The sequence below is a fragment of the Sciurus vulgaris genome, assembly GCF_902686455.1.
Source record: "Sciurus vulgaris genome assembly, chromosome: 16".
Classification (NCBI taxonomy): domain Eukaryota; kingdom Metazoa; phylum Chordata; class Mammalia; order Rodentia; family Sciuridae; genus Sciurus; species Sciurus vulgaris.
Genome location: NC_136477.1, coordinates 57,006,013 through 57,032,511, shown reverse-complemented (window position 1 = coordinate 57,032,511; position 26,499 = coordinate 57,006,013). Strand labels below are relative to the sequence as shown.

General features: G+C 39.1%; 1 protein-coding gene across 4 annotated transcripts in view; it reads right to left on the bottom strand.

Annotated features, from left to right (window-relative positions):
* Positions 1-26,499, bottom strand: part of PTPRG (protein tyrosine phosphatase receptor type G) — a 718,545-nt gene that overhangs the window by 514,064 nt on the left and 177,982 nt on the right. For all 4 annotated transcript variants that reach the window (XM_079114373.1, XM_079114370.1, XM_079114369.1 and 1 more), the window contains exon 2: positions 21,611-21,715. In XM_079114373.1, coding sequence (XP_078970499.1) covers positions 21,611-21,715 — 105 coding nt within the window. The remainder of the gene's footprint in view (positions 1-21,610; positions 21,716-26,499) is intronic.

Genomic DNA, 26,499 nt, shown 5'->3' with positions numbered 1-26,499 from the left:
CTGCCTCAGATTCCAGAGCCACTGGGATTACAGGCGTGTGCTGCTGTGCCCAGCTCAATTTATTTGTTTGTTTGTTTGTTTCTGTTTGTTTGTCTTTGGGTTTTGTTTTTATAAAATCTTCTTTCAGTGTCATGCTTTGCCAAATTCCATATGGTCAATTTGGAAGAAGCACTGCAAACTCTTAGATACTTTCCAAGTATCGAATGGATGGACAAATAGGAAGAAGCTTTGAAGTTCTTTACTCATACTAATTTTTTTTTTTTTCCTCAGCACATACTATGTGCTAGACACTTTTAAATGCTCTTAGCCTAAGTAGTGAGCTTTGGGCAGGTTATGTGTAAATCTATGACACTTGCTTTTCCATATCCTTGTCTTAAGAATGCTGGAAAAAATTAAAAGACATTATTCACCTCAAATACTTTTATACAAAGCTATAAATTATTTAGCCAATAACTGCCTTTGATCCCAAAAGCCTCTCTTTTAACCCAAATGTTATCATTTTGTCAAATCCACAGCATCCCTAGAACTTTGTACCATTTCCTCCCGCAGTGAACTGGAGTCTTTTATTACTTTCCTTTCAGTGGTCATGAGTTATATATTAATCTTTCTTCTTCCTCCCTCCTCTTCTTCAATTCAAGTAAAATACATTTTTCAAAAGGAGAAACAATATATAAGACACAAAATAAACCAGAGAATCACTTCCAATTCTCATATTTTCTATCTGATAAAAATCCTATCTCCTATCTCTATAGTTAATAAATGATTGTTACAGTTGTCAGTTTCTTCTAAAATTTTTCCACGACTGACTACATTTGTCAGATACTCTTCTAAATGGGGTACAACCAAGTCCCTCAAACACAAACCTCCCAGCACTCTAACCTACTTATACCAGCCCTCACTATTCTTTCTTGTGAGACACGCACCTGCATGTTTTGATTTTAAGCTCAGCATACCAACATGTGATATTTTAAATGTTATCTTCGCCTATAAAAGCAATTCCTTCATGGTTGATCAATTCATCTATTTCTGGTCTAATACAGAGTTGTTCCATTCATTCTTCCCATTCTCTAATGGAGAAATCACCAAATCTGAAAAGCCTAATACTGAAGGGAAGAAAGTGAAAGCAATACCATACTCTAAAAACAAGAATCTCATTTTGACCCATTTCTCCTCAAAAAAAAAAAAAAAAAAAAAAAAAAAAAAAAAAAAAAAAAAAAAAAAGCAGTAGCATATGAGAGTGCATACTGCAAAGTTTTGGGACTATCCAAAACTCATGTACAATACAAATGCCCACCAATAAGGAAATGTTCAAAGAGATGCAATTATTTTTTACATGGTTTTTTTTTTTTTTATGTATTCACTCAGATCTGAATGATTTGCTAGAAGATGCTAGCAAAGAACAAGAAGGGAGGGAGGGAAGCTAGCTTGCTCTGTGGTGTGCATGAACCAAGATTAGAATGGATATCCTGGGAAGGCAGGATTAGAGGATGGGGTGGCCAATTTCATCACCCATTTTTCCATAGATTAATTTACTAGAAGATGCATGTTATTTATAAAACATAAAGGAAAAACTAAAGATCCAAGAATCAGACATTATGGAAAAGAAGTGATGTAAGTGGTTAAGCATACTTGTACACATTTTTATAATCCTATATATCATTAATGATAGACAGCTATAAAAGTCAAGCTTTCCCAAACTCCCACACAATACTCCAGATGTGCTTCATAGATTCTGATGGACACGGCACACTTCTCTCCTCCCTACTTACCTCCCCCTGCCCTCTTTCAACTACGTAATCTTCCTGCAAATCCTGCTTTTGCCCTTGGTGGGCCCCAGTGGGAAATGATAAAGAGGGAACTTCAAGATGGTTCAGAGGCCACCATAGCCCCACACCTGCTCAAGCTGCCTCCAGCCTACTGTGTGTGAGTAGGGTAGGGGTAGGGGGAGAAGAGGGATCATTTTAACTTTTAAAACTTATTCTAAACAAAGACAGTGCACTTGAACACATTAAACCAAAGTAGGAAATATGAGCTGTGTAGGCATAATTATTTTTGGTATTGGTTGTATATCTCAACTCTATGGCAATTAAACTGTAAAAACAAGTTACGAGCGATGCCAAAGGATTCTAGTAATAAGCCTAAGCATGCTAATGATCTTTAAATGTGAGTTAAGGCATAGGCAGAAGTCATGTGGAATGCTCAGCTTATATGGTCTAAAGGAAACTCAAAGAACTATTGGAATATAAAATTTATGCACATTTTGACTCTGTAAGAGGTTATTTTTTTTTAATGACAAAAATAAAAGGCCCCAAAGATAAAGCTCTCAAGTTTCTGCAGCCCCTTGTTTCTGTCCTATTAGAAGCCAGAATAAACATAAGCTGGACAAAGATTAAGAGGCTTGGCAGATTTTCTGCCCTCAACTCAACATTATGGAAACTAAAAGCTTCATTATGGAAAACTGCCAAGGCTTCATTATAATGCATTTTATTTTTTCTTTGTTCTTTTTTTTTTTTTTTTTTTAAGGCATTGCTTAGTGTGAAACAGGTAAGAGTTCAATTCCTTTTGACCAAATTCAATTCTCCCCACCTACCAAAGTCTCCAAAATGAAAGATATCCAGAAGAACAGAAAGAAGCCATGGCAATGGTGAGATGCAGCTGAGTTAAGATACAATCTGGGGTCATAGGAAGGCATAATTTTTCTCCATCAGGGAGAAAGAAAAGGGGAAAGCAGAAAATTCTGCCAGACAGCATTTTAGACCCAGCACACCAAGTTTCAAAGTAAAGATTTCGACAAAGGGCATCCCTGGCCATGCCAAACTGGGGAGCTGGGAGCACCACTTGGTGGACAAAAGAAGAGTTTGTTGGTTGGGAAGAAAGCCTTCATTGTGCCCTAAAACTTAAACAGCTAACTTTTCATCATCTGAGATAGGAACTGGAGCTGGACACATTAGAACATCTCTGTAATCCCTGTGGCTCGGGAGGCTGAGGCAGGAGGAGCCCAAGTTCCAAGCTAGTAGCCCTCAGCAACTGAGTGAGGACCTAAGCAATTCAGTGAGACCCTGTCTCTAAATAAAATTCAAAAAAGGGCAGGGGATGTGGCTCAGGTTAAGCACCCCTGGGTTCAATTCCCAGTACCAAAAGAAAAAAAAAAAAAAAAAAAAAAAAAAAACGGAAAAAAAAGGAATTTGAAAATAATGTTAAGAACTATTAAGTTATAATTCCAGATAAAATTCTAACCCAGATAAATGCAATCTCCATTTTTAAGAGTAAACCTCCAGTTACAGTTCATTTCCAACTCTTTATGAAGAAACCACTTCTACAGATATTAGAGATGATCTTAAAGAAAACAGATTAAATATGGGGGGCAGGGAACATTTATACAAAGAAAGTCATTCAAATAATCAGCCTCACCCTCCATGCAAACACACACACAGCTGGATACATATATACAGGTCTATGTATACATGCATATTGTGCAGTCTAAAATACTCAGATAATTAACATTACAATCCTGTTTGCTGTTTTAACTGTATCAGCTTTGATTCTTTATATGCATAAATATGAGATGAAGTTCTGTCAACTATAATCCTGCTAAAGTAGCCAATGTCTAAAAACAAGCCCAAACACTCATCCCAAAATATTAACCTCTAACAATGAATCATACAGATTGGGGGTCAACACACACCCTCTTAAACTGAGTGTCATTTTGATCTAAACTATAATCCACATCATCCAAGCTTTCCAAAGCTGACATAGCACTAATCAAAGGGAAATAAAAACCAACCTATCTTATCTGCTGTGACAAATTATAAGAACGAGTTAAAATAGGTCCACGTGTAATAAGAATATTTTAGAATTACCTCCATCAAGTTGGGAGGTCAATCATCATACCCACATTTACCAGTTAGCAATTCTACACTACTCTGTATTATTACTACCTATTATTATTTCAAGCCTGCCTCACAGCAGTGATTCTCAGCCAAGTTGGAGTCTGCCCCTGCTTCCCTGGGGGACGTGGGGCAACAGCTGCAGACATAATTTTCCCAACTAAGGGATATGCTACTCTTTACAGTTGGAAAGAACAAAAAGACAAATTAGAGAATCACATCACCATCTTCTTCCTCTATAAATAATCTCCAAGTCTATTTCTTCCCTAGTAAAATTAAATTTCCAAACTTAATCTTCTTTTGGACCCTTATCATTAAGGCCCAATAACATGTGGTCTAGCTTCACTGAAGTCTTTAATTTCTTGCTATCACAAATTCATTTGTGTGTGGGGGGGTGAATTATTCCTGTCATCTAACCATTCGTAGTGACAATTTTACGATTCCCAAATTCAATGTGAAATAAAACTCTCATATATCACTTTCTTAAGGAAGGTAATACATAAAAATATGTCCATAAATTTGAATAGTCATTTCTAGTAAATATTTTCATTTATAGTGATTTAAACACAGATTTTCATCACATTAAACTAAACAGCATCCTACCCCCCAAGGAATTCTTTAATACACAAATGGTCCATTTGGAACAAATAAAAAAGGAAAACATTTCTGATGTATATTGGCGTAGTTTTTCCTTTGGCTACTTTAAAGTGTGGCAATCACTGGAAACTCATCTTTTCAGACTGAACTTTCCCTGTCACCACAATCCTCAAGGATAGCAAAACCCGAGCTGTTGGGGATTCATTGATGATAGCAGACACTGTTCCAGCTCGTGAGAATAAACCTCCTACCACCCACCTGCTGCCCTACACACACACACACACACACACACACACACACACACACACACACACACACACACACACACACACTCCTTTTCCTCTTTCCTTTCTTAAAGGAATGTTAAGTACACAATGAAGGAAAGCAACTAATTCTTTAGGAAGAGTACACCCTAAAGGCTCTGAGATGTCTTACAACAAAGCAAGCGGTATTAGTATATTTATTCAGTATTTCCCAATCTTCCCTGGTCACAGAACCTTCCTCCCATAAAAAGCCTATGAATAACAAACTCCACTAATGTTCCAGGCACAGACCTTGCGGAATCACCCTGAGCATCCACTGGTTGAAATTCCACAGGGCATCAGTAGCAAAGGGAGGGGTGGCCAGAAAAGGACTCAATTCTGCACTGATGATATGTTTTGTATAGAGAGACTGTCCTCCCAGAGACTAATGCCAAGAAACCAAAGAAATTATTTCAATCTAGGTAGATCAACAGTTAAAATGACTGTAAAAGTCTCCCAATGTCTGAAATTAATTCCTGTCGTAAATGTCCCTACCAAAAAAAGACATACATCAAACCTGTGAGTTGCAGAGATATAAATTCATGATTAGTTGTGATAAATGGTGAGACTGGTGGTTTTTTTGATGAATAACTCTCTGTCTCAATCAAATTCCAAGACCATAAACATGAATTCTGATAACTATATTTATACTACTATTTTACAGACAAAAATCTAAAAACAATTAATATATTTCTAATTATTACTTTATCTGTCCCAATACATAAATCTATTCTCTTCTATGAGAGATCAAAATAAAGTATCAAATACTCATCTTTTTTAAAAACTTTTTCCAGTATTCTCTTTTTATTAAGTTGTCAATGGATATTTATTTATTTATATGTGGTGCTGAGAATTGAACCCAGTGCCTCACGCATGCCAGGCAAGCGCTCTACCACTGAGCCACAACCCCAGCCCAATATTCATCTTAACTTGCACTTTAAGTATTCCACAATACACTTAAGTGTCTTTGAACAGTGAAAATATGTTTTCCACTTTTTCTATCAAAGCTTTACCTAATTTATTAAAATAGAATACCTAAGTGCCAAGTAATTAATATCAAAGAACACTACAAATGCTCTTAATGCCTTGCAAAACATTCTACAAATGGCATAATTCGGTGGAAGCTAACTTTAGGCAAATAATTTAAATAGGAATCTTATACATTTTAAAATTGTGAGAATTTTTTAAATAATTTAGTACAAGAAAATCACCATATATTTAAATAAACAAAGGAAATATGAGCAAAATAACATGAAATTGCTTTCAAACCACTAAAAATTAACTTTTAAAAAATGGAGTTTGGTAACTCTTCTGCTCTTAAATAGCTGGCTTTAATAATCTTTGGCTATTTTATTAGCATTTAAAATAGGAAAATGTTTTAATATAATAATGGTGCTAAACACTACATTTGTGATAAGTAAATGTTTTCCTCTTGGTGGAGATGGGGGGTAGTGTTGGGGGCTGAACCCAAGTCCTCATACAAACTAGGCAAGCACTCTGCCATAGAGCTACAACCCTAGCCTCCATCTTTCCTTTTAAAAAATGCAGTCTTTATTTCTATTGAAGAAATGTGAAATCCCCTTTTCTATATAGATGAAGACCTGGAAAATGCGATATCAATCGGGGATGTTAGACTCAAAGTCGAAGAGAGAAAAGTTAAAAGCAAAAATGAAGTCTCCTTAACAGTATGGACAGCACAAACTCACTTCTGCACAACTCTTGGACTGGGAAAGAATCCAGGGCAGGAGAAAGCTGCTAAAACGATGCCAACTTTCCTTGGGGAGAAAAGTGCATCTCCTGTAACCCTCACCATCAACTTTCTGAATTTCAGCTCCCAATTGCAGTAACAGAGGGAGCTAGAATAATACACAGAATTTCAGATGATACGTCAATCCTTGGTAAGATACTATCCTTCCAATTAAAAAAAATATATATGCTTCCGGGTGGATCTGGCATATGAATGATCTTATACACTGTCAAACTCTTGGAAATAGGTAGACCTATGGGTCTAACAAAGGACAACATAATAAACATATTTGATCTTGGTATATTTAATCTACAGAGTCAGTGGCTGTCATTGATACTAAAATTTCACTTTCAAAAGAGAAGAAAAGAAACTCAGCTTCCTGGAGACAGTGCCCAGATGAATCCATCTTTAAAATCACACATGTACAAGAGGGCTGGCGAGAAAGTTAGCAAATAGCGAAGACCAACCTGCTCTGTGGTAAAGCACCAGGACAGGAAGAGATAAACGGACTTGCCTTTAAACCCCAGCAATATGGGATTTTGGTCTAACCTGCACACAAAGTTGAAAAATCTATCTTGAGAGGAATCTGTAGTCATTACTCCATTTACATAACTCATCAAACATTAAGGTGGTGACACTTGACAAAAAACTGATGATAGTGGTCTGTCAATCACCATTCATAGCTCTATTTCCCTTTAAGAAGTGGCTATTCCTTGCACAACCCTGAAGTGATCTGTCAAGGTTTACAACTGGATAACTATAAATTATCTTACAGTACTGTAACGACATGGCCAGCTGGTTCCTCAGAGTCATTTATGGTTAGTAATACTAAAATGGATATTATTTCCTAACAGCCTCTTAGATCAATGAGTTAACACATTGAGTAGTCATCAAGGACCTCAAAAATAACGCAACAATAATAAAAGCAATCTCATCACCTCTAGATCAAGGCCCTGCCATCCTTTGTAACCTCCACATGACACGACATGGAAAGTAGGATTCTTGTGGTGATCAAAACTGTGATCCATGCTGATGATTTCATGCAGAGACTTCTGCAATGATCAGCTTACTAACTTTTCATTTTGACTCTCCATTCTCCAGAGACAGGACTGAACCCCAAGTCACTCTCATTCATTTGCTTCTCTAATGCATTAGCCATTCTGCACAATATAGTCTGCTTTGTTCCTGCCAGACCACACTCACTCAAGGAAAAATCTGGGTCAATAACTAGCTAGTAAGGTTTAACTCTCACAGCATCAAGACAACCAAGTGCATAGAAGTGATGAATTCTGGTGAGTCTCTAGTCCAGGGTTCCTCAATCTTGGCACTACAGGCATTTGAGGCCACATAATTCTTTCAAATGAGGACTATTCTGTGAATTGCAAGGCGCTAAATAGGATTCTGTCCCTCTACCATAAAACAGCAGTTGTCTACACAATCACCTCCAATTGTGTCAACCAAAAAACATTTTCAGGGGCAGGGCTCAACAGAGCACAACTGTAATTCCAGTAACTCAGGAGGCTGAAGTAGGAGGATCACAAGTTCAAGTCAGTTCCAGCAACTTGGTGAGACACTGTCTGGAGATAAAATATATATATATATATAAATGACTGGCAGTGCAGCTCAGTGGCAAGAGCACTGGGTTCAATCCCCAGAAACACACCCCCTCAAAAAAAAAAGTTTGTTCCAAAAGGGGATAAAATAGTCCCTAGTTGAGAACTACTTCTCTAGCACAATAGAAAACTTTTTCTAGTCAAACTCCAGAGACAGAGGGTTCCAGAATGAGGCCAAACTAAACTAGGTACATCAACATTTAATCTTTCCGAGTTCAATGTCTGCCCCCTTTCCTTCAGCCTGGGATGCCTACCCAATATGATGGATAAGAGCACTCAGTCCCTCATTGCATTTAGGTCTCTGCTTAAATTTCATCAGAGATGTCTCCAGGCTACAAGAGTACCTTGCTGGCCTCTGCCAGTCTCTACAGCACAACCTGACTTATCTTATAGCACTATGCAATGAGACTACACATTATTTTGTGTATTCTTCAATGTCCATCTCCACCAGGTAGAAAAGGAATTCATGTTTGTTCTCTGTTGCAGTCCTCATGTTTAGAACTCAGCTTGCTGCCTGGTCAGCACTTAATAAATACTCTCTCAGTAAATGACTCAATGAATGAAGACTGGCAGGAGAAATTCCCATCCCAAACATCCTACTTACTGTTAAATCCCTAATTTATTTAGCCAAAGATAGAGAACCTTGGTGAAAATGATGTGCAGGAGCTATAATTTAGCTCCACTTCTGAGTCCCACAAAGAGAAGGTGGATGGTCTACATGGGCCACCCTGATTTGAGAAGTTTGCACACTTGGGGCATTTTGTAAGCTTTTCAGAAAGATCACAAATCAACATCTGCACCTAATGCTTTCCATTTAAGAGAATGTCCTACTTTCCAAATTCAGTCTTAGTAATTGGGAAGGTAGAGTGGACAAGTGGGAGGAGGTGTCAGTTCTTATGAGTAGTCTCTCACTTGCTCTCCAAGAAGCCACTTTCCCTTCCTCAAAAAGGGCATAGCTAGCCAGGTGCGGTGGTGCACTCCTATAATCATAGCGGCATGGGAGACTGAGGCAGGAGGACTGAGAGTTCAAGGCCAGCCTCAGCAAAAGCAAGGTGCTAAGCGACTCAGTGCTATTACGGTAGCCACTTGAAATGTGGCTAGTGTGACTAAGGAACTGGGTTTTAAATTTAGTTTAATTTTCATTAGTTTAAATTTCACTAGCAACCTATGACCCATGGCTACTTAAGTAGACAGAGCAACTCAAATATTCTAAAGGACTCCAAATTCAGAGGTTTATTACTTTATTTGCAATGAGGTAGGCCTTCTGAAATAAAATTTCTATTTCAAAAGTAAACAAATTGCTTTCTTATAACTTCTTCCATTATTAAGCACTATAGGGTTGACTAACCTTAAAGACCTAGAAAAGTTGCCAAGTGTAGCAGCAACCATAGGATATTTATCCAACAGTCAACTACTCTGACTTTGGAATACGTCCTGATTAGTCTAAGCCAGTCATGCCAATACCCTTCTCCTTGGCAGTTATTGGTGTTAGCCTGACCATGTGATCTAGGTCTAGCCAATGAATGATGGTTGACTCATTCATTGAGAGATTCTACAAGGAATACATTGCTTGCTTCTAAATAAAGACACAAGAAAGGGACACTTTTCTATATCTTGTCTTTATAACTCAGCTACTTGACTTCTAGAACTCCTGAAGCCAAGTGAAACCAGGAGTGAAGCATTCTAAACACCAAGCCTATCTGCTAAGTATGACCAAGTATAAACAAGACCAGAGTGTACCTTAAAGATGACAGTCAGTACGAACAGGTTGCCCAAAGTTTTCTTGAGACACATGAGATAACAAACTGCCTTGTTAAGCCATCTGTCAGGGTTATTTTTCAGAGGCTAAAATACGCTCTTGGAAATTACTTCTGTGAGATTTTAGGAGAAAAATCCTGGTAACACTGCTGCTGCAGTGTACTCAAGTGACAAAGGGAAGTGGAACCTTGACTAGTTCTTTCTGGCACAGCAGGTGAGCAGCCCAATTGGCTGTGAGTATGGAAACTTCCTCTTCACACCCTAGTGGATGGTGAGAGAAAGGGCAATCTTTACATGAAAAGGATGTTATAAGATAGCTCATTAGGAGGTGGTGTAAGAACATAAAAGCCACAGGACCTTCAAAAAGTGTCAAAACCACTCCCCAAGAGGAGAGTGTGGACTATGTACTTAACAACAGTGAGAAAAAAGTACCTCCCATTATCACAGTGAGCTGGCAGAACCAGAAACAAGTCAAAAATGGCTTTGCTCATCCTTATAGATGAGTCAAACAGCCCAAGAGAAGTTCACATTTCATTTTCCTGCTAAAATTTTCAATAGCCAATCAATACTAATTGTGCTAATGGCACATACGCCCTGCTAAAGGGTAGAACAACAATGTCCTGACACTTGGAACTACAGGAAACGATGGGACAGAGAAAAATTGGCTACAGGAGGGAAAAGGGCTGATGATAACCAGGAGAGCTACTAAATGGTATCTTTGGGAGCAGCAAAATTTCATGCAGCTTCAAAAGGAGCTTATTTTCCTCCCAGGGAATGGCCTTCAACTGGGAGAATGTAAATCAACATACACAAGAAATCTGGATCCATTGGCCTGCCCAACTTCCTGGAAGATCTCAAGCCCAGAAGTGGAGGACAGGGTTTGAAACACGTCTGGGACCCTCAGCCCACCACTCACAGAAATTCCCTCAATCAAGATACACAGAGATGATATTTAAAACATTTGACAAACCAGAGATTTGGAATGGGTGATGGGATGCATGTGGAGGTACACTGCAAGACCCTGAGGAGATCCCACAATAGGCGAAGCAGTTTTCTAGGGAAGTGGCAGAGAGTCTGGGTCACGTGTAAATTTTAAGATTTATAACTATTCATGTGTTCCATATTTGCATACACTAGAGTCAGGACCTACAATGAGCTGTGGTTTCTGAATAAGGACCTTAAATATTTTCCTTAAGTTTTATATCAATTCAAGAAAACTTTGTATTTTTCATATCACAAACCAGTTTGATTGTGTGGCATATAACAGGTGGCTTCTCCAGTCCTTCCAAGAAGCTGAGAACACTTTCAACAGAAGAAAACCCATGTTGTCATACTGGAATACCAGCTGCACTACTGTTTAGATAACAGTTTTCTTTAAACTGGCCCACTTTTAATAAGATCTTAAATAAGGTTTAATAGGAAACAGAGCACACCAAAACGGAAAACTGGCGGGGCTTGCCAAACAGGAAAGGTACCAGGAAATAATGAAATGCACAAGGTCAAGCTTTAACATACTCTCCCTGCTAAAGACTCTGAGTCAGTCCTATGGCTTTTTGCTGGAAAGAGATACTAGCAAGTGATCAAGAAGTGTTTAAGACATTTTCCTACCACAGTCTCTATCTGATTAAAAATCCACTCAAGAAGAAATGACTCTTATGTTTACTATGTCAAATCCTTGTAGCACGGTAGACACATCCAGTGCTACATTCAGTGAAAATATATGTTAGAGTGGTATTAATGAAAAGTGAGGATTCCGAAAGTTACTACCAAGTATTTCTCAAAAAGAAAAAGGTTCTAAACTAGGTACATACTAAACTGTTGAGATTTTTAAACTACAGGTCTTAGTTACGTAATAGGAAATAGGGTTTAAAGTAAAAGAAACATTTCCGTGTTTTTTTTTTTTTTAAACAATATCTTTTTAAAATTGTTTGTTCTATTTAGTTATACATGACAGGAGAACGCATTTTGATATGGCCATACCACACTGAACACGCCCAATGTCATCTGACATTTCAGTTTTAACGCACGAAAATCAACCCAGATACACGACTCTTAGGGCTGCTGACCTCGAAAAGGTTTGGTCAGCAGCTGAGGGGTAGAGGTGAGGGTCATTTCAGAATCAGTCAACGAACCACGGGAGAATAGCATTGTCACTCAAAGAAAATTCCAGATGCTATGGTTTAGATCTTAAACACCCCCAAAGGCTGATGTATTAAAGGTTTGGTCACTAACCTGTGGTATTACTGGGAGCAGGTAAAACCTGTAAGAGGTGGGGGTCTAAGGGCTGGGAATATAGCTCTGTGGTAAGAGTGCTTGCCTAGCATGCACTGGGTTTGATCACTACCAAAATAAATAAATGAATGAATGAAAAAAGAAAGAAAAGAGAGAAAGAAAGCTTGGGAGGGAGGGAAGGAAGGAAGGAAGGAAGGAAGGAAGGAGGGAGGGAAGGGAGGGAAGGGAGGGAGGGAGGGAGGGAGGGAGGGAGGGAGGGAGGGAGGAAGGAAGGGAGGGAGGGAGGGAGGGAGGAAGGGAGGGAGGGAGGGAGGGAGGAAGGAAGGAAGGAAGGAAGGGAGGGAGGAAGGAAGTCAGTCAGTCACGAACTAAGTCTAGTGGAAGGAACTAAGTCTAGTGGAAGGAACTAAGTCTAGTGGAAGGAACTAAGTCTAGTGGAAGGAGCACCACTGAAGGGAACGTTAGACCCTCTCTCAATGGCTTCCTAGCTACTATGAGGTAAGCAGTTTCCTTCATGATGCAATGCCTCACCATAGGCCCAGAACAAGAGACTAACCTCTAAAACTGTGTGCCAAATTAACCTTTCTCCTTACAAGTTGATTAGCTTGGATCTTTTGTCACAGTAACAGAAAACTGACTAACTCAACTGGTGAACTGACCAAAACAGTACCATGTAAGACACAAGACCTTTGCTCAGGTGCAAGATTGTACTTAACCTTGTGACTGAATTAGTTTCTGCACTGAAATAAAAAAAGAGAAAACTTAATTCAATTTTATGCATACATTAGACATTTATTCCAGCTACATTCTAGCAATATTGAAAGTTCATGATATAGTAAAAGAGTTCTCCCATTATTTTATTTATTGTGTTTATTTCTGGCAGTACTAAGCAAACAAAACCCAGAGGCACATCCTCAGGTCCCTTCCATTTTATTTTGAGATAGGGACTCACTAAGTTGCTAAAGCTGGCCTCAATCCAGTGATCCTCCTGTCTCAGCCTCCCAACTAGCTAGGATTAACAGTGTGTGCCATTGTATCTTGCTCTCATTTAACTTTTACACTACCATCAAGATTGCCTTGAATTCAATTTAATAATTTCAACAGGGCCAACAAACTGGTACTCAGCATGATATATACCAATGGTATTTTATTTGTCAAAGAAAATTCTACGAAAGTTAGCTTACCAATATATAGAGGGAAACACAAAATGTTCCCATTTTATATCAGCAGAAAGTGGGTTTTATGAACCAAATCAGATACAATAAATGAGTACATTTTGTTAGGGTGCAAAGAAAGACCTGCAGCCTTTAAGTACATCACACAGCACATGCAGATCATTACTCTCTATTAGGCACGTATTGGGCCGGGTGTACTTTTCCTTCCAACTTTTAAATTAATCATGTCCTCCACCTGCCACACTTCCCCCATCTCTCGCCAAGAAGTCAGTATCGAAGGCGAGAGAATATCTTCGTTTCAAATTTATGACGAGGAAAAAAAGATGTTTGACTTTGATCCATAACAGATATGAAAAATATATACTTATATATAACTTTCTGTATGCCTTGTATAGACTCACTAAATTTATAGATTAATGAATATAAGGATTTATGTTATGTCAAAGTAAATATTGACCTTATCTCTGCCTGGGTCAATATTTACTGCTTTGCTCAATAAATCTCCATGTTCACTTTCACACTGAGTCAATATCAGTTCATTAATTTCTCCATGGTTCATATCAGCATTTTATAACATTTGAATGCTGGTGAAAACACTCACCTAAAAAAAGTTTAGATACAGCTAATTAAAGAGAGAAAAGGCTTTTGCTTTCCTTCTGGCTTCCCTTTTAGGTTCTTTGGTGTTGGTTCTTTGTTTTCCTTTTTGTTCCCTTCTCTCCTCAAAATTGTTGCAAGGAAATTTGTCTGAATTTGATACAACTCAGCTATCTATTCTAAAACAAAAGGAACATTTTATAAAATATTATGGAGCTGGGACAGTGGCATACACCAGTAATCCCAGCAATTTGGGAGGCCAAAGGATTATGATTTCAAAACCAGTCTCAGACACTTAGCAAGGCCCTTAAGCAACTTTGCAAGGCCCTCAGCAATTTAGTGAGACCCTGTCTCAAATTGGCTCAGTGGTTTAAGTGCCCCTGGTTTCAATCCATGGGATCCCACCCCCAAAAAATGGATACACTGGAATAAGAAACTGAAATACTCAAGATACACTTCTATAAAATATTAAACAAGTTTAGAAATATGAATGTAAAGAGGCAATACATCTCACTTCTCAATGATAACCACCATAATTAATTTTGGTGAGTAGTCTCCAAAATTCTTGACTGTATTCATTAACAGGACCATTTTACCCATATGATTTTAATGCCTCCTCTAGCCCGACCTACTTCATTTTGGTGGCTGTTAGGTAAGCATTTCACCATAAGGATGTACTATAAATACCCAAATCACTACTGACGGTCATTTAGATTGTTCAATACAGCACTACTTAGGGGACATGCACAAGTATATCTGAAAGATAAGTCCCTAAAAGCAGAAGACTATCAATAACCAAAGACTATCAATATTTAATATTTTCACAGATATTCCCAAAAAGCCCTCCATAAAGGCTTCATCAAACATGCTCCCTTCAGAGTCCATTTAAAATGAAAATTCTCAGCCTTCCATTTACAGGTGTTTAAAAAGCCCCAACACAGCTGCATTATCACTGGCACAAAGCACTTGATACCAACACCACACTGGGCAATAGTTCACCCTCCTAACAGGTTGCTCCAGGGTGACCCTACGAAACACACTCGTGTCCTCTTATCATACCCATCGGCATCTGTTAACTTTACAAACGCTTAAGAAACCAGCTCCAGAGAGAAGATGCCAAGAAACTGTAGGAGTAGCAAAGACTAGAATAAAGCTTGGGAGAAGAAAAGGAAAAATATATCTCAGCTGAGAAAACAACTTCTTGTAAATGGTAAGTGGGGGGGGGGGGGGGGGGGCGCACGCGGCGGGGCACACTGGGCCCAGTGCTAAGACAAGTTCAAGGCTCCTAAAGCAAATGGCAGCACATTTTTCTCTTTTACACAGAAAGCCCTGACTACTATGTGACCGTGTGTTTTTTTCTCATGTTTTCTAACCCTGTAAACACAGACGGAGTACCCACAGGAGGAGGGTTTGTTCTTCAATGTGTTCCCTAGTTTGAGGCTCTCCTACCCCCAAAAAAGTTGAGATAGGAACAGGGAAATAGGATGATTAATTATAAATTTGCTACTCAAACAGTAGTCAAGCCTAAAGAACACAAGATGGACAGAACCTACAAATCCGCATCTTAATTGGTTCAAGTCCAAACTTTGTAACTATCCAACCACTCCTGTTCTCCTTTACTCATTTTAAATTAAATGCAGTGCCAATTTCACTGGCCCCACGGATTGTGCTAGACAACTCCTGCCACATCTAAGGAGTAATAGATTCCCATGGGATCTTTCCTTTTACCTTGAAAATTTTCAATGATTTGTTTCTCGACGTTTTTTTCTTCTCACATTCTTCCTCCCTCCAACCAATCTTTAAATGGCACTCTTACCAGAAAAGCAATGATTGTCCATGAAATCCTCTCGTAACTCCCTAATACCTCCAGAAAGAAGTTCTAAGTCACTGGAATACTGCAACCCTCTCCGTGTCCCAAATCCAATACTCTGTATTACTCCCTTAACTTTCCTTGACTTACCTTGTGCTTCAGACATACTAAGTCACTTCCAGTTCCCTAGTCATCCCCAGAGCATTTCATGTCTCAAAGGCCTCTGTGGCTACTGACACATACTTACCCACATTTAAAGGCAGGGATCTGGCAGCAGTGAGTCTGTGAAGGAGCTACTCTGTCACCAGATGTTATATCTGGTAGAAAATAAGCAGCTAACAAGCATGAGAAACAAAACACTCTTACTTACAAAGTGTCACCAGATTAATACAGATGTGGAGAGAAGATGGAAATTAAAATATAAAGGAGACTCGGGAGCTAAAGAAGAGATGGATCAAGGCTAAGCATCGTGGCCGAAGCAGCTTTTGGGCTGGGGATGTGCAAGAATGAATTCAAGGCTGATCTCTCCCCACTGGTGTGGCTCCATTAGAACAGAAGATGTCGACTGGGAAGAGAAGGTCTCTAGGGAAGGATTTCTTTAAGAGACTTCGTAGGAGGCCTTAGGAGAGGTGCAAATAATATGACAATATTAACATTAAACCTTGAGGGCTCTGCCGTGCCTTCTATTCTTCTAATGACAAAAGCAGACATCTGCAGGCATGCATATTTTGATTTACGCTGCACAGACCTTCTTAAAAATAGGTATGGAAATGTAATTTTAAGGGATTTAATTATATCTTAAGTTCACCGGGGGAGCTCGTTACTTGAAGGGATCCAACAGGGAAAAGCTTTTGTGAATCACCCTCCACTGTATCAGAAGTTCATGGCAGGACCCCCAGGCCCTAGAGTGAGTGCCTAAGCGCAGATTGTCATGATCTTCATCCATCTGTCCATCCCTCTGCCCCTTTGAAAATTATGCCCCAAATATGCACAAAAGGAGATGCCCTGAAACAGCAGGAGAATTCAGGATTTCTGATTCCTAAACTATAATCCTTGTCCTCAGGGATTCTACATGTAGCCTAGTCAATGAGACATACTCCAACATCTTATTGCAAAACAAAACGTTCATATGAACGTGTAGTGGGGTAGCATATAATTGAGAGGCAGGGTGCAAGCCAAAACTTATATCAGGTGCTTACATACCTCTAATCCTCAAAGTCACCCCACCAAGCATCTCCATTTGTTTCCATATGATGGCTGAGCAAGTCAGGACCCCAGGACTGTTAAATAGGATCTTGCATGTTCCCTGGCTGAGGAAGGAATGCCTCTTATGCTACTTGAACTTCATCTAATCCCAATGCCAGAACTTCTGCAGGGAATTTTGGTCAACACATGCTTCAATTTTAGATTCTTCTAATGATGTCTTGATTCATAAATTTTCTATTTATTTTATTTATTTTTATGTGTTGGTACTAGGGATTGAACCCAGGGGTGCTCTACCACTGAGCTACATTTCCAGCTCTTTTTTATTTTGTTTTATTTTGAAACAGGGTCTAGCTAAATTGCCTAGCCTAGCCTTGAACTTGTGATCCTCCTGCCTCAGCCTCCTGAGCAGCTGGGATTATAGGCATGCGCCACTACACCTGGCCAACTTTTTAATTCCTTATACACAGAAGGAACATGAGATATAGACTATTAAAGATGCAGGGAAAAAATGGAGTGAAAAGACCACAACCTGTTTTTCTTTCTCTCAGACTGAGGGAGAGGAGAGAAAACAGTTTTATAATAATTCCTTGAATTTCCACTTGGTTTATTCCAGATTTGTTTCTCATTTCTCTTTCCGGCAACAGTGACCTACCCAACATGTGTTACTTTTTGTGTAATAATTACAGAAGTTCTGGGCAAACTCCAAAATTCATGAGCTGTCATCACCTCAAGTCACACAGAAAAGGATCTACATCTTAGCTGGGTAAAACTAACAGAAATTGTTTTACTATTCCCAATGAGGTATGTCTTTATAGACTTTTTCCCCTGGTTTAATTCCACATTAAATACATAAAAATCATTCCCTTTTAATACCCCTCAGTTAATATATGAAAAAAGTAATCCAAAGATATGAGTCAATCTTGAAATTATACTCCTATTACTAAGAGTTAACAACAATATCTTCTACTTCATGGATGATTTTCCCACATTGAGCTGATATTATGATCCCTTTGTACAGGAGACTAAATTAAGAACCAAAGAGGTAACTCATCTTCAGATGACCATTACAGGACTGAACAGATTCCGCCATCAACAGTTCCCTCTGCTAAAGTTGTAGGTGTTCACAAAGGAATTGTTTGATAATCCTATGAAAGCAAAGTTTTTTAACATTTCAAAGATAAACAGGTGTCTCCATTATCTGAAGTGACACAGTGAAAATGAAATAACTAGACTAGTCCTAAAGTGAGAAGTGAAGTGTTACCCTGATATTAATGAACTATGGTCATGGAGATATCCTAAAAGCAAGCCATCCATGGTCAAAACCCCGTGCAGTTCTCTGTCCTCTCTGGGAGGGATGTCATCAGAGTAACAGAGTCAACATCAATCAAACTTCACTCCACATAGGTGACTTAAAGAGCAGAACACAATAACCTAAAACAGGCAACATAACTGGTCACTCTGACTCATTCCCCAAAACACCATCTTCTCCACTTGCCCTCCCTGCTCCCAAGTCCTGTCCAAAAGAAGGATCAACGGAATTCACTGTGAATGCTATGGAAAAGGCCTGCTGAAGATACTGCAGCTCAAGACAAATTCCTGTGTCACAGATGGGAAAACTGAGGCATCAAGCAATTAGATATCCTTCCAAAATCATAAGTGATTAAACTGTGGTCTAGCTATGAGACTACAAAATTCATACTCACACACCACATCCCAAAACCACCCATGACAATACTATAGGAGAAACCAAATGAATCAGAGAATTAGAGACATGAAATTAAAGATGGGTCATTACTGCAGTCTTTCAGAATGGCCTGCTTCAGCTTAGCTAAATTTAAAAACATTTCCCCCAGCAAAGGGCCTTTCTTCATTTGTCAGTCCTATTTGCCAAGCAACTTATACCTTGAAATTCATATGTGCAACTGTTAGTTCTACATCTGGTTTGCTAGAGCTTTAAGGTGTTAACTGCCAAAAATAGCAGGTCCGACTCTTAATTCTTCCTGCCTTTTTTTTATTGGCCAAATGCTAAAGAGTGTCTTTGATGGACCCCAAGTATTCCTGACATGGAAACCGATACAGCACCACTTTGGCATGTAACAAACACTGGGACTATGGAATTCTCAGGAAAAACAATTTCACACATGATGACTGCACACAAGGTTGAGCATCCCTAATTCAAAAAATCTGAAAATCTCCATGACCCAAAAGTGAGTGCCAACATGATGCCACAAGTAAAGATTCCATACCTGACCTCATGATAGATCTCAGTCAAAACACAGGCATACTAAAAATGTTGTACAAAAGCATCTTCAGGCTATCTGTATAAGGTGTATGTGAAACAAATGAATTTCACGCTCAGTCCTAGTTCCCATCTCCAAGATATTTCATTTTATATATGCAAATATTTCAAAACCTGAAACACAGCAGGGCACAATGGTGCACACCTATAATCTCAGGGTCTTGGGAGGCTGAGGCAGGAGGATGGTGAGTTCAAAGCCAGCCTCAGCAAAAACAAGGCCCTAAGCAACTCAGTGAGACCCCGTGTCTAAATAAATATATAAAAGGGTTGAAGATGTGGCTCAGTGGTTAAATGCCCCTGGGTTCAATTCCCAGTACCTCCCCCACCAAAAAAATCCTGAAATACTCCCAAGCATTTCCAATAACAATATGCAGATACTCAATCTGTACCATTAACTAATATCTGTCTCACTCTTCTTGTTTTCTCTATTACACCTAACAAACCAGTTCATATCCGTTGAAAGATTCCTCAAATCGCTATCATATCTAAATTTCAGAGGGAAAATATCAATTAAAACAAGGGTCGAGAAGCTGTGGCCTGTGAACCCTATCAAACTGGATTTTTGCACAGCCTATAAATAAAGAAGGCATTTTTAGTATTTGTAAATGGTTGGGTGGAAAAGTTGAAAGAATAGTAGTACTTTCTGACATATAAAAGTCATATAAAACTCAAATTACAGTATTCATGAAGTCTTATCAGAACACAGCCCTGTATTGTCCGTGGCTGCTCTTATGCTATAATAGCCAAGCTTAGTAGCTAAAACCATATGACCTGAAAAACCTAAGATATTTACTATGTGTATCTCTTCAGAAGAAGTGCCAGCTCCTCAACTTGTACCATTAGCTGTTCCACCATTGGACACATTCAGACACAGTGCATTCCACAAGGTCCAAGCAGAGACTGTTTAAGCCCACCATAAGGTAAAGACATCAATAATCACTCCATGCCAAGGATGACATCGCTAACATCCATTCTTTTTTTTTTTTTTTTTAGTTGCCTTAACTGAGTAATGGGAGAAGTTTTAGGCCTTTCCTTTCTTCATCACCACTGGCAACTGGAGATGCTGATGGGATATAACTTCCAATTTCCTGACTAACAGCATTATTATTCTAAACTGATGAACTGTAAATAGTAGGCCACTTTACGCTTCTTCCTGACTGATATCAGAGCCACAAAGAACAAAATGATAAATTTTCTTTGGTTTTCTTGGCAAGAAGCTATATATATATGTAATTTTGGCCTTCATCTTCCAATTTCCTTCATTTATCAGAAATGGTGACAAAAAGGCTCTAATTAGATAATTCTAATCACAAAGAACTGGGTGTGATGGAAGACTTCAGAATCACTATCTGCTAGTAGCAAAACAAAACAGATAGGCTATTCTCCCTGTAGGGGCAGGAGATTTATCAATAGACAAAAGGATGCAAAAAGCCAATAGATAAGGTGTAATTAAAGATCAGACCTATAAATTTTATACTGACACAAATTTAACAGAATTTGCAGGCGGAAATTCAGAATTTAAAACCAAAGCATTCACTACAAAAGGACAGCTCTCAGTTCTATATGCAACAACATTGCATAATGCATAGATTATTAAGACTAATACTCTATGACTTTTAGCTCCTTCATATAAGCAATCTGAATTATTCAGTGCCAAAGTAATTTCCAAAGTGGTTTATCTTCCTTGAGTATTCCTCCTTAATTAGCTATAATCCATTTCCCATATATTTTTGAACTTCAAAATCTCTTTGAGAAATCAGAATCCACCTGTCACATTTTGGTTAACTGTGGGGACCCTGTTGCAGAAAGATCTCCACATGGTATGTCTCCATGCTCCCCTCCTCAGAATGCAAATTATTTCCAATGCAATTTTCAACACAGTTGTAACAAGGATCTCTTGTTTCACTGGCTCAAAGACTAATAGTAAAAATAAAATTAAAAGAACTGCAATCTACAGAACTACAATAAATTCCACAAACAAGACTGGTTAGAAAATAAAGTTGCATTTCTCTCCTTATTGTGGATATCTAATACTTTGTAATACTTAGCAGAAGTTTAAGCAGCTCAAGACCAGTCCTATATTTTCTGGACTCTGAAAAACACAGCCACTGAAGAAAAAGAAAAGAAAATGTGTGTCTTTAGGAAAAGTCACAAGTTAGGTACAATAACTCATTAACGAGTTCAGAAATAAATGCAAATTGAGGGAGAAAACAGGTGGGAAAGATTAACAACTTTGAGAAAAACAGGCTTGAATATGTTCAACTTTTACTGAACTATAAAAGGGTGCAATAAACAGAACTCAGGTGTGAATGTGATGAAAGTATGATTTTGAGCCAGACTTAACAGGATGCTAACTGGCCTGTGGCCCCAATCCCAACAGCTTGACTTACCAGAGTAGGCCCAGTATGGGTCGCCTGAAGCCTTGCGCCTGCGGATCTGCACTGAGCTGCCGTGTCTGTTGTCGTGCAGGGCCCCAACGTAGCCTTCTGTCAATGCTGCAAGAGGGAAAGGAGACCCACAGTGAGATGAAGTCATCACCCCAGCACACACATGGAGGGGGATCTCATGAACCGATCTGGGAGATTTCAGAGAAGACCTTGAGGATGTCTGAATAGAACCTCATTTTACAGAAAATAACAACTGCAGGAGAATCCACAGATTATCATGACTACTGTTCATATAATAACAGCTTACCATGAGCCCTTTACTTTGTGCCAAGGAGTGCAGGACACCGAATATTTTGTATGTGTTATCTTTTTTGGTCTACAAAATATCACCATGCAATGGAACAAACAATAAACAAACTGAAGTTTCAAGAAGTGTGGTAACTCTTACTTGCCCAAGGTCAGACAAGTGGTAGGACTGGAATCTATGGCTTTGGTTCTACCTACATCAATAAGCCTATATCCCCTGGACTATATGATCTTCATACAGTTAGGGTTCATTCTACCTGTTTAATAATTAGAGGAATTAAGGCTTAGAGACACATACTAGTCTCAGGACCCACAGGTAAGCAAGCAGATCAGGGAGTCAGAGCCTGTGCCACTCAAACAAAGCACAGTGTGACACCAGAAGGACTCCTGTGGTGAGTACACATGTTCCACACCCTTGAGCCCACAAATCGTCACCTGCAGTACTGAGCACACGAAAAGAGAAGTTCCCAAAACAATCTCAGAAAAGAAACACCGCTTAATGATGTATTTTTTGAAAACTCAAAATGAATCCAATCCACCCAGCAAAAGCAAAAATATTCAACACCATTATAGAGATCTTCCATCTGCCTGCTCCCACATTCAAAGCCCTTCTCCTCCCAGCCTCTTCACGGATGCAAATGTCTCTTGTTGTGAACCTACACCTGAATGCACTGATATATAAGAAGAGAAACATCACAGGTGCCCAGAATCCAAAATGAAACACAATTATACTCCAACAATACACATCACCTGACGGTGTTAATATTCAAATCCACCCAAACAAAATCAAGCGCTTTGCAAAAGCAAAGAAAATTGGGAGAGGAACTGTATATTCAATTTAAGATGAAGAGAGCCACAGGAAAGCACAATACAGTTTCCATTCCAAATTAGTAAATAATAATAATATTATAATGTAGCTTTGATGAGGATGTGACAGGCTTGAAGAAAAATCAGGAAAAAGGTAAAGTACTTCATGCTAAAACCTCAAGTGCAAAGACTAGCGTTAACACAAGCAAGGCCTGAGCAAAGAAGATTCTGTAGAGATGAGCCCTTCAGAGGAAAATAGGAATCTGATAAACCCCAAAACATTACCAAACAGTAAACCTGGTATCACCCATATTTATTCACTGGTACTGATTAAATTACTACTGATCTGTAAGCTACTACAATGAAGGCTTGGGTACCTATCAGTCAATCCATCCTGCGATTCAGAGATGAATCCTTCAGAGCCCCCAAGGAAGTCCATCACTCTGAGCTTCTAGAGGTCAAAAATAAAGTTTCTCACCTTCTAGTCTCCTAATCCATTTTTACCCTCCACAAAAGAATATTATTATTATTATTATTAATAATAATAATAGTGGGGATTTAACTCAGAGGCATTCAGCCCCTGAGCCACATCCCCAGCCTGATTTTGTATTTTATTTAGAGACAGGGTCTCACTGAGTTGCTTAGTGCCTCACTTTTGCTGAGGCTGGCTTTGAACTCTCAATCCTCCTGTTTTAGCCTCCTGAGCCACTGGGATTATAGGCATGCGCTACCAAGTCCAGCAAAAGAATACTAACTTATTAAGCATTAGGCTTATTTATTTTCTTTGCATATGGGAAACTTTTTTATTTATCTGTTTACTCTGCTTTAAATAAGAATTATCACATAACCCTTTCTCCTTGTGTCAAGACAAAAAGAGTAAAAACTACTGAATAAACAATGCTTTTTAAATGCCTGAAAACAATATTTTATATTGGCCCTGGATTTGGACTGAGGTGAAGAGACCACACCAATATCTAAATTTAATCACAGTAACTGAGTTTTGGCAGGGAGCAGAAGCCCTTGGAGCCAATTAATATTAGGTTTTAAATAACTCGGTTACCTGATTGACTAAACTGTAGCCATTTAGTTCTTTTCTCTGTCTTACCTTCATTTCCCTACCAACGCTGTCTGATCACATGTTAGTTGGAGTTATCAGAAGCTGTTCAATCCACAAATCACTTTTGGTTTGGTTTTATTCGAATAAGCTGTTATTTGATAAATAAATTTAATTGACCTAAGTATTTCCCTTTTAACACAATGTAGTGGAAATTTACTACACAGTTTCCTTATTTGCAATAATAATCCTAAATGGGTATTATAGACTGGACAGCCACTCCCAGTCACCACCAATCCTGCCAGCTCTAGGGATGGACTTTATTTGGTTTAAGCCCGTCAATCACTACATCATCTCCCTGGTTCCACTGACACATCCAGGCCTAGGAATATTAGCCAGTCTGAGATTCTTCTTTCCTTCTGAAAGTGATATAATATTAGCCCAAAGACTCAAGAGGGTGACCAAGGATCAAGTAAGGTATCAACAGAGGGATAAAAAAATGGAACCAAGTAAGAGGAGGCAAACCTATATATAGATGAACTCTCTTGACAATGTATATGACCAGGACAAAGGCAATTTAAAGCCAGCCCTGTCTGTTGCTTTATAGCTACGTGAACCAATTACCTGTTAAAGTGTCTTCTTCTCTGTCTTACATGCAAAAGATCCCCCAATGAGACCCACAGTGTCTTTTAAACAGTTGCTTCAATTTCTGATTGTCAATTTCTCCACTCATAAAGGCCCACTGGAATAGTGGTCTGGACTGCTTTAAAAATAAAAAAAAAATAAAAAAAAATAAAAAAGCCAAGAGTGATGTGATGGTACATGCCTATAATCCCAGAGGCTTAGGAGGCCAAGACAGGAAGATTCTAAGTTCAAAGACAGCCTCAGCAACTTAGCAAGGCCCTAAGCACCTTAGCCAGACCCTGTCTCAAAAATTTTATAGATATTTTCAAATGGGCTATGGATGTGCCTCAGTAATTGAGCACTCCTGGGTTCAATTCCTGGTAGTAAAAGAAAAAAAAAAAAGAAAAAACAACCACAGTACCCAGGAATTTGGATTTAATTGGTCTGGGGTGAGCCCAGATAATCAATACTTTAATTTTTTTTTTTTTTTTTAAAAGACAGGGTATTGCTATGTATCCCAGGCTATCCCCAAACTCCTGCTTCAGTCTTCTGGGTAGCTGGGGCTATGGGAGTGTGCCACTGACCCTGCCCCCAGTAATTCCATATTGAAGCCAGAGATAAGAACCAGCAAATGTTCCATCTGTGCTGGACCTAACGTCTCACTCATCTCCAACATTCTCAACTCTTGCCCTCACAGTCTGTAACTTCACAAAGTCTTCACACTGATGCAGGGTTGGCAGAGCAGAAAGGAGCTGACCTGCTGCAGAACTGACAATGACGTTGTACCAATTTCAAAATTCAGACAAACAAATCTGAGGAAGAACAGAGTTCTAACCTGAAAGTTCATAAACAAACCAGGTAGGAAATTAAGGAAGAAATGAGGTTTTCTTCAAGGATATTAATTCCTACATATGCTCTGTACAAAAATGGAACTTAGACTCATAATCCCCACTACAATCCTCTCCCACCCCTCCCTGAAAAGGAGGTGTTTTTCATTTCCCAGAACCTCTGAGATCATCAGGGTAGTGCAAGGGGGACACAGACTGCCAGGAAGGTCTCCTATTGGAGGAGTATTGGAGCTGGCAGCTGATTATCCTCCTGCTGGGAAAGCAGAGTGGCAGGTCCAGAGCTGAGTCAGGTAAGCCTGAGCATTTCCAAGCGCCATGCTATTATAAGGACCTGTATCCCAATATCCTTTAATTAGTCTGCATTTAGACTATCAGGTTTGACGTCCCACTCCTACCAGTTCCCAAAGCAAACTAAACTATTAATGCAAAAGCAAATCCACAAAGATACATCCAATTGAAGAAACAAGAGAAGCTGACACTATAAGATCCTCCCTTATGGAATTAATACCCCCCAAAGAGTAGGCACCACTGCGTAGGGACCACTGATCTGAAACTGCCTTTCTAAATATGGGTCCCTTAGGACAAACAGGAGATGTGGTAATGCTGAGCACAGCCCAGATGGCAAGTGGTAACAGAGAGTTGAGGGCCACCCCAAGGGAGATGGGTTCACCTTGTCTTGCTCATACCCCCTCAAAGTATGAAAGTACAATGTTGGTTTTACACGGCCAGGTCACATTGGGCAGGAAAACTTGCTTTTGAAAGGCATGCTGCATGGCCTCTGAGGGGCTCAAGGCTTCGAGGAGAAGAGCACATGTGTTTCCTGGACTACTGCTAAACCACCCTTCAGAGTGGAGCTCCCCACAGAGTGTGTATTCATAAATAGTGAATGAGTGAGTGAATGACAGAAAGGGTCATGGTAGGTAGAGAATGTAACAGTCTGTGTATGTGTATGTGTATATGTGTGCTTACATAACAAAAATACCACCTTAACCCTCACTGTCTCTCACTGGAGCCAATATGCACCTATCAGAAAGAGCTGAAGCAGGAACCATCCTGAGTACCTAATAAGCAAACCTTCAGGTAGGCCACACAGAAACAGTGTAGCAAAAGACTCTATCACTTGGCACCAGATTTTTTTGTTCAACACATAAATTATTCATTAAAGATGACTATATTTAGTTTTTCCTTTTATTACATGTCAGTGAGGTGTGATTTCTTACCCCAACCCCCCAAAAAATAATCATGTATTATTG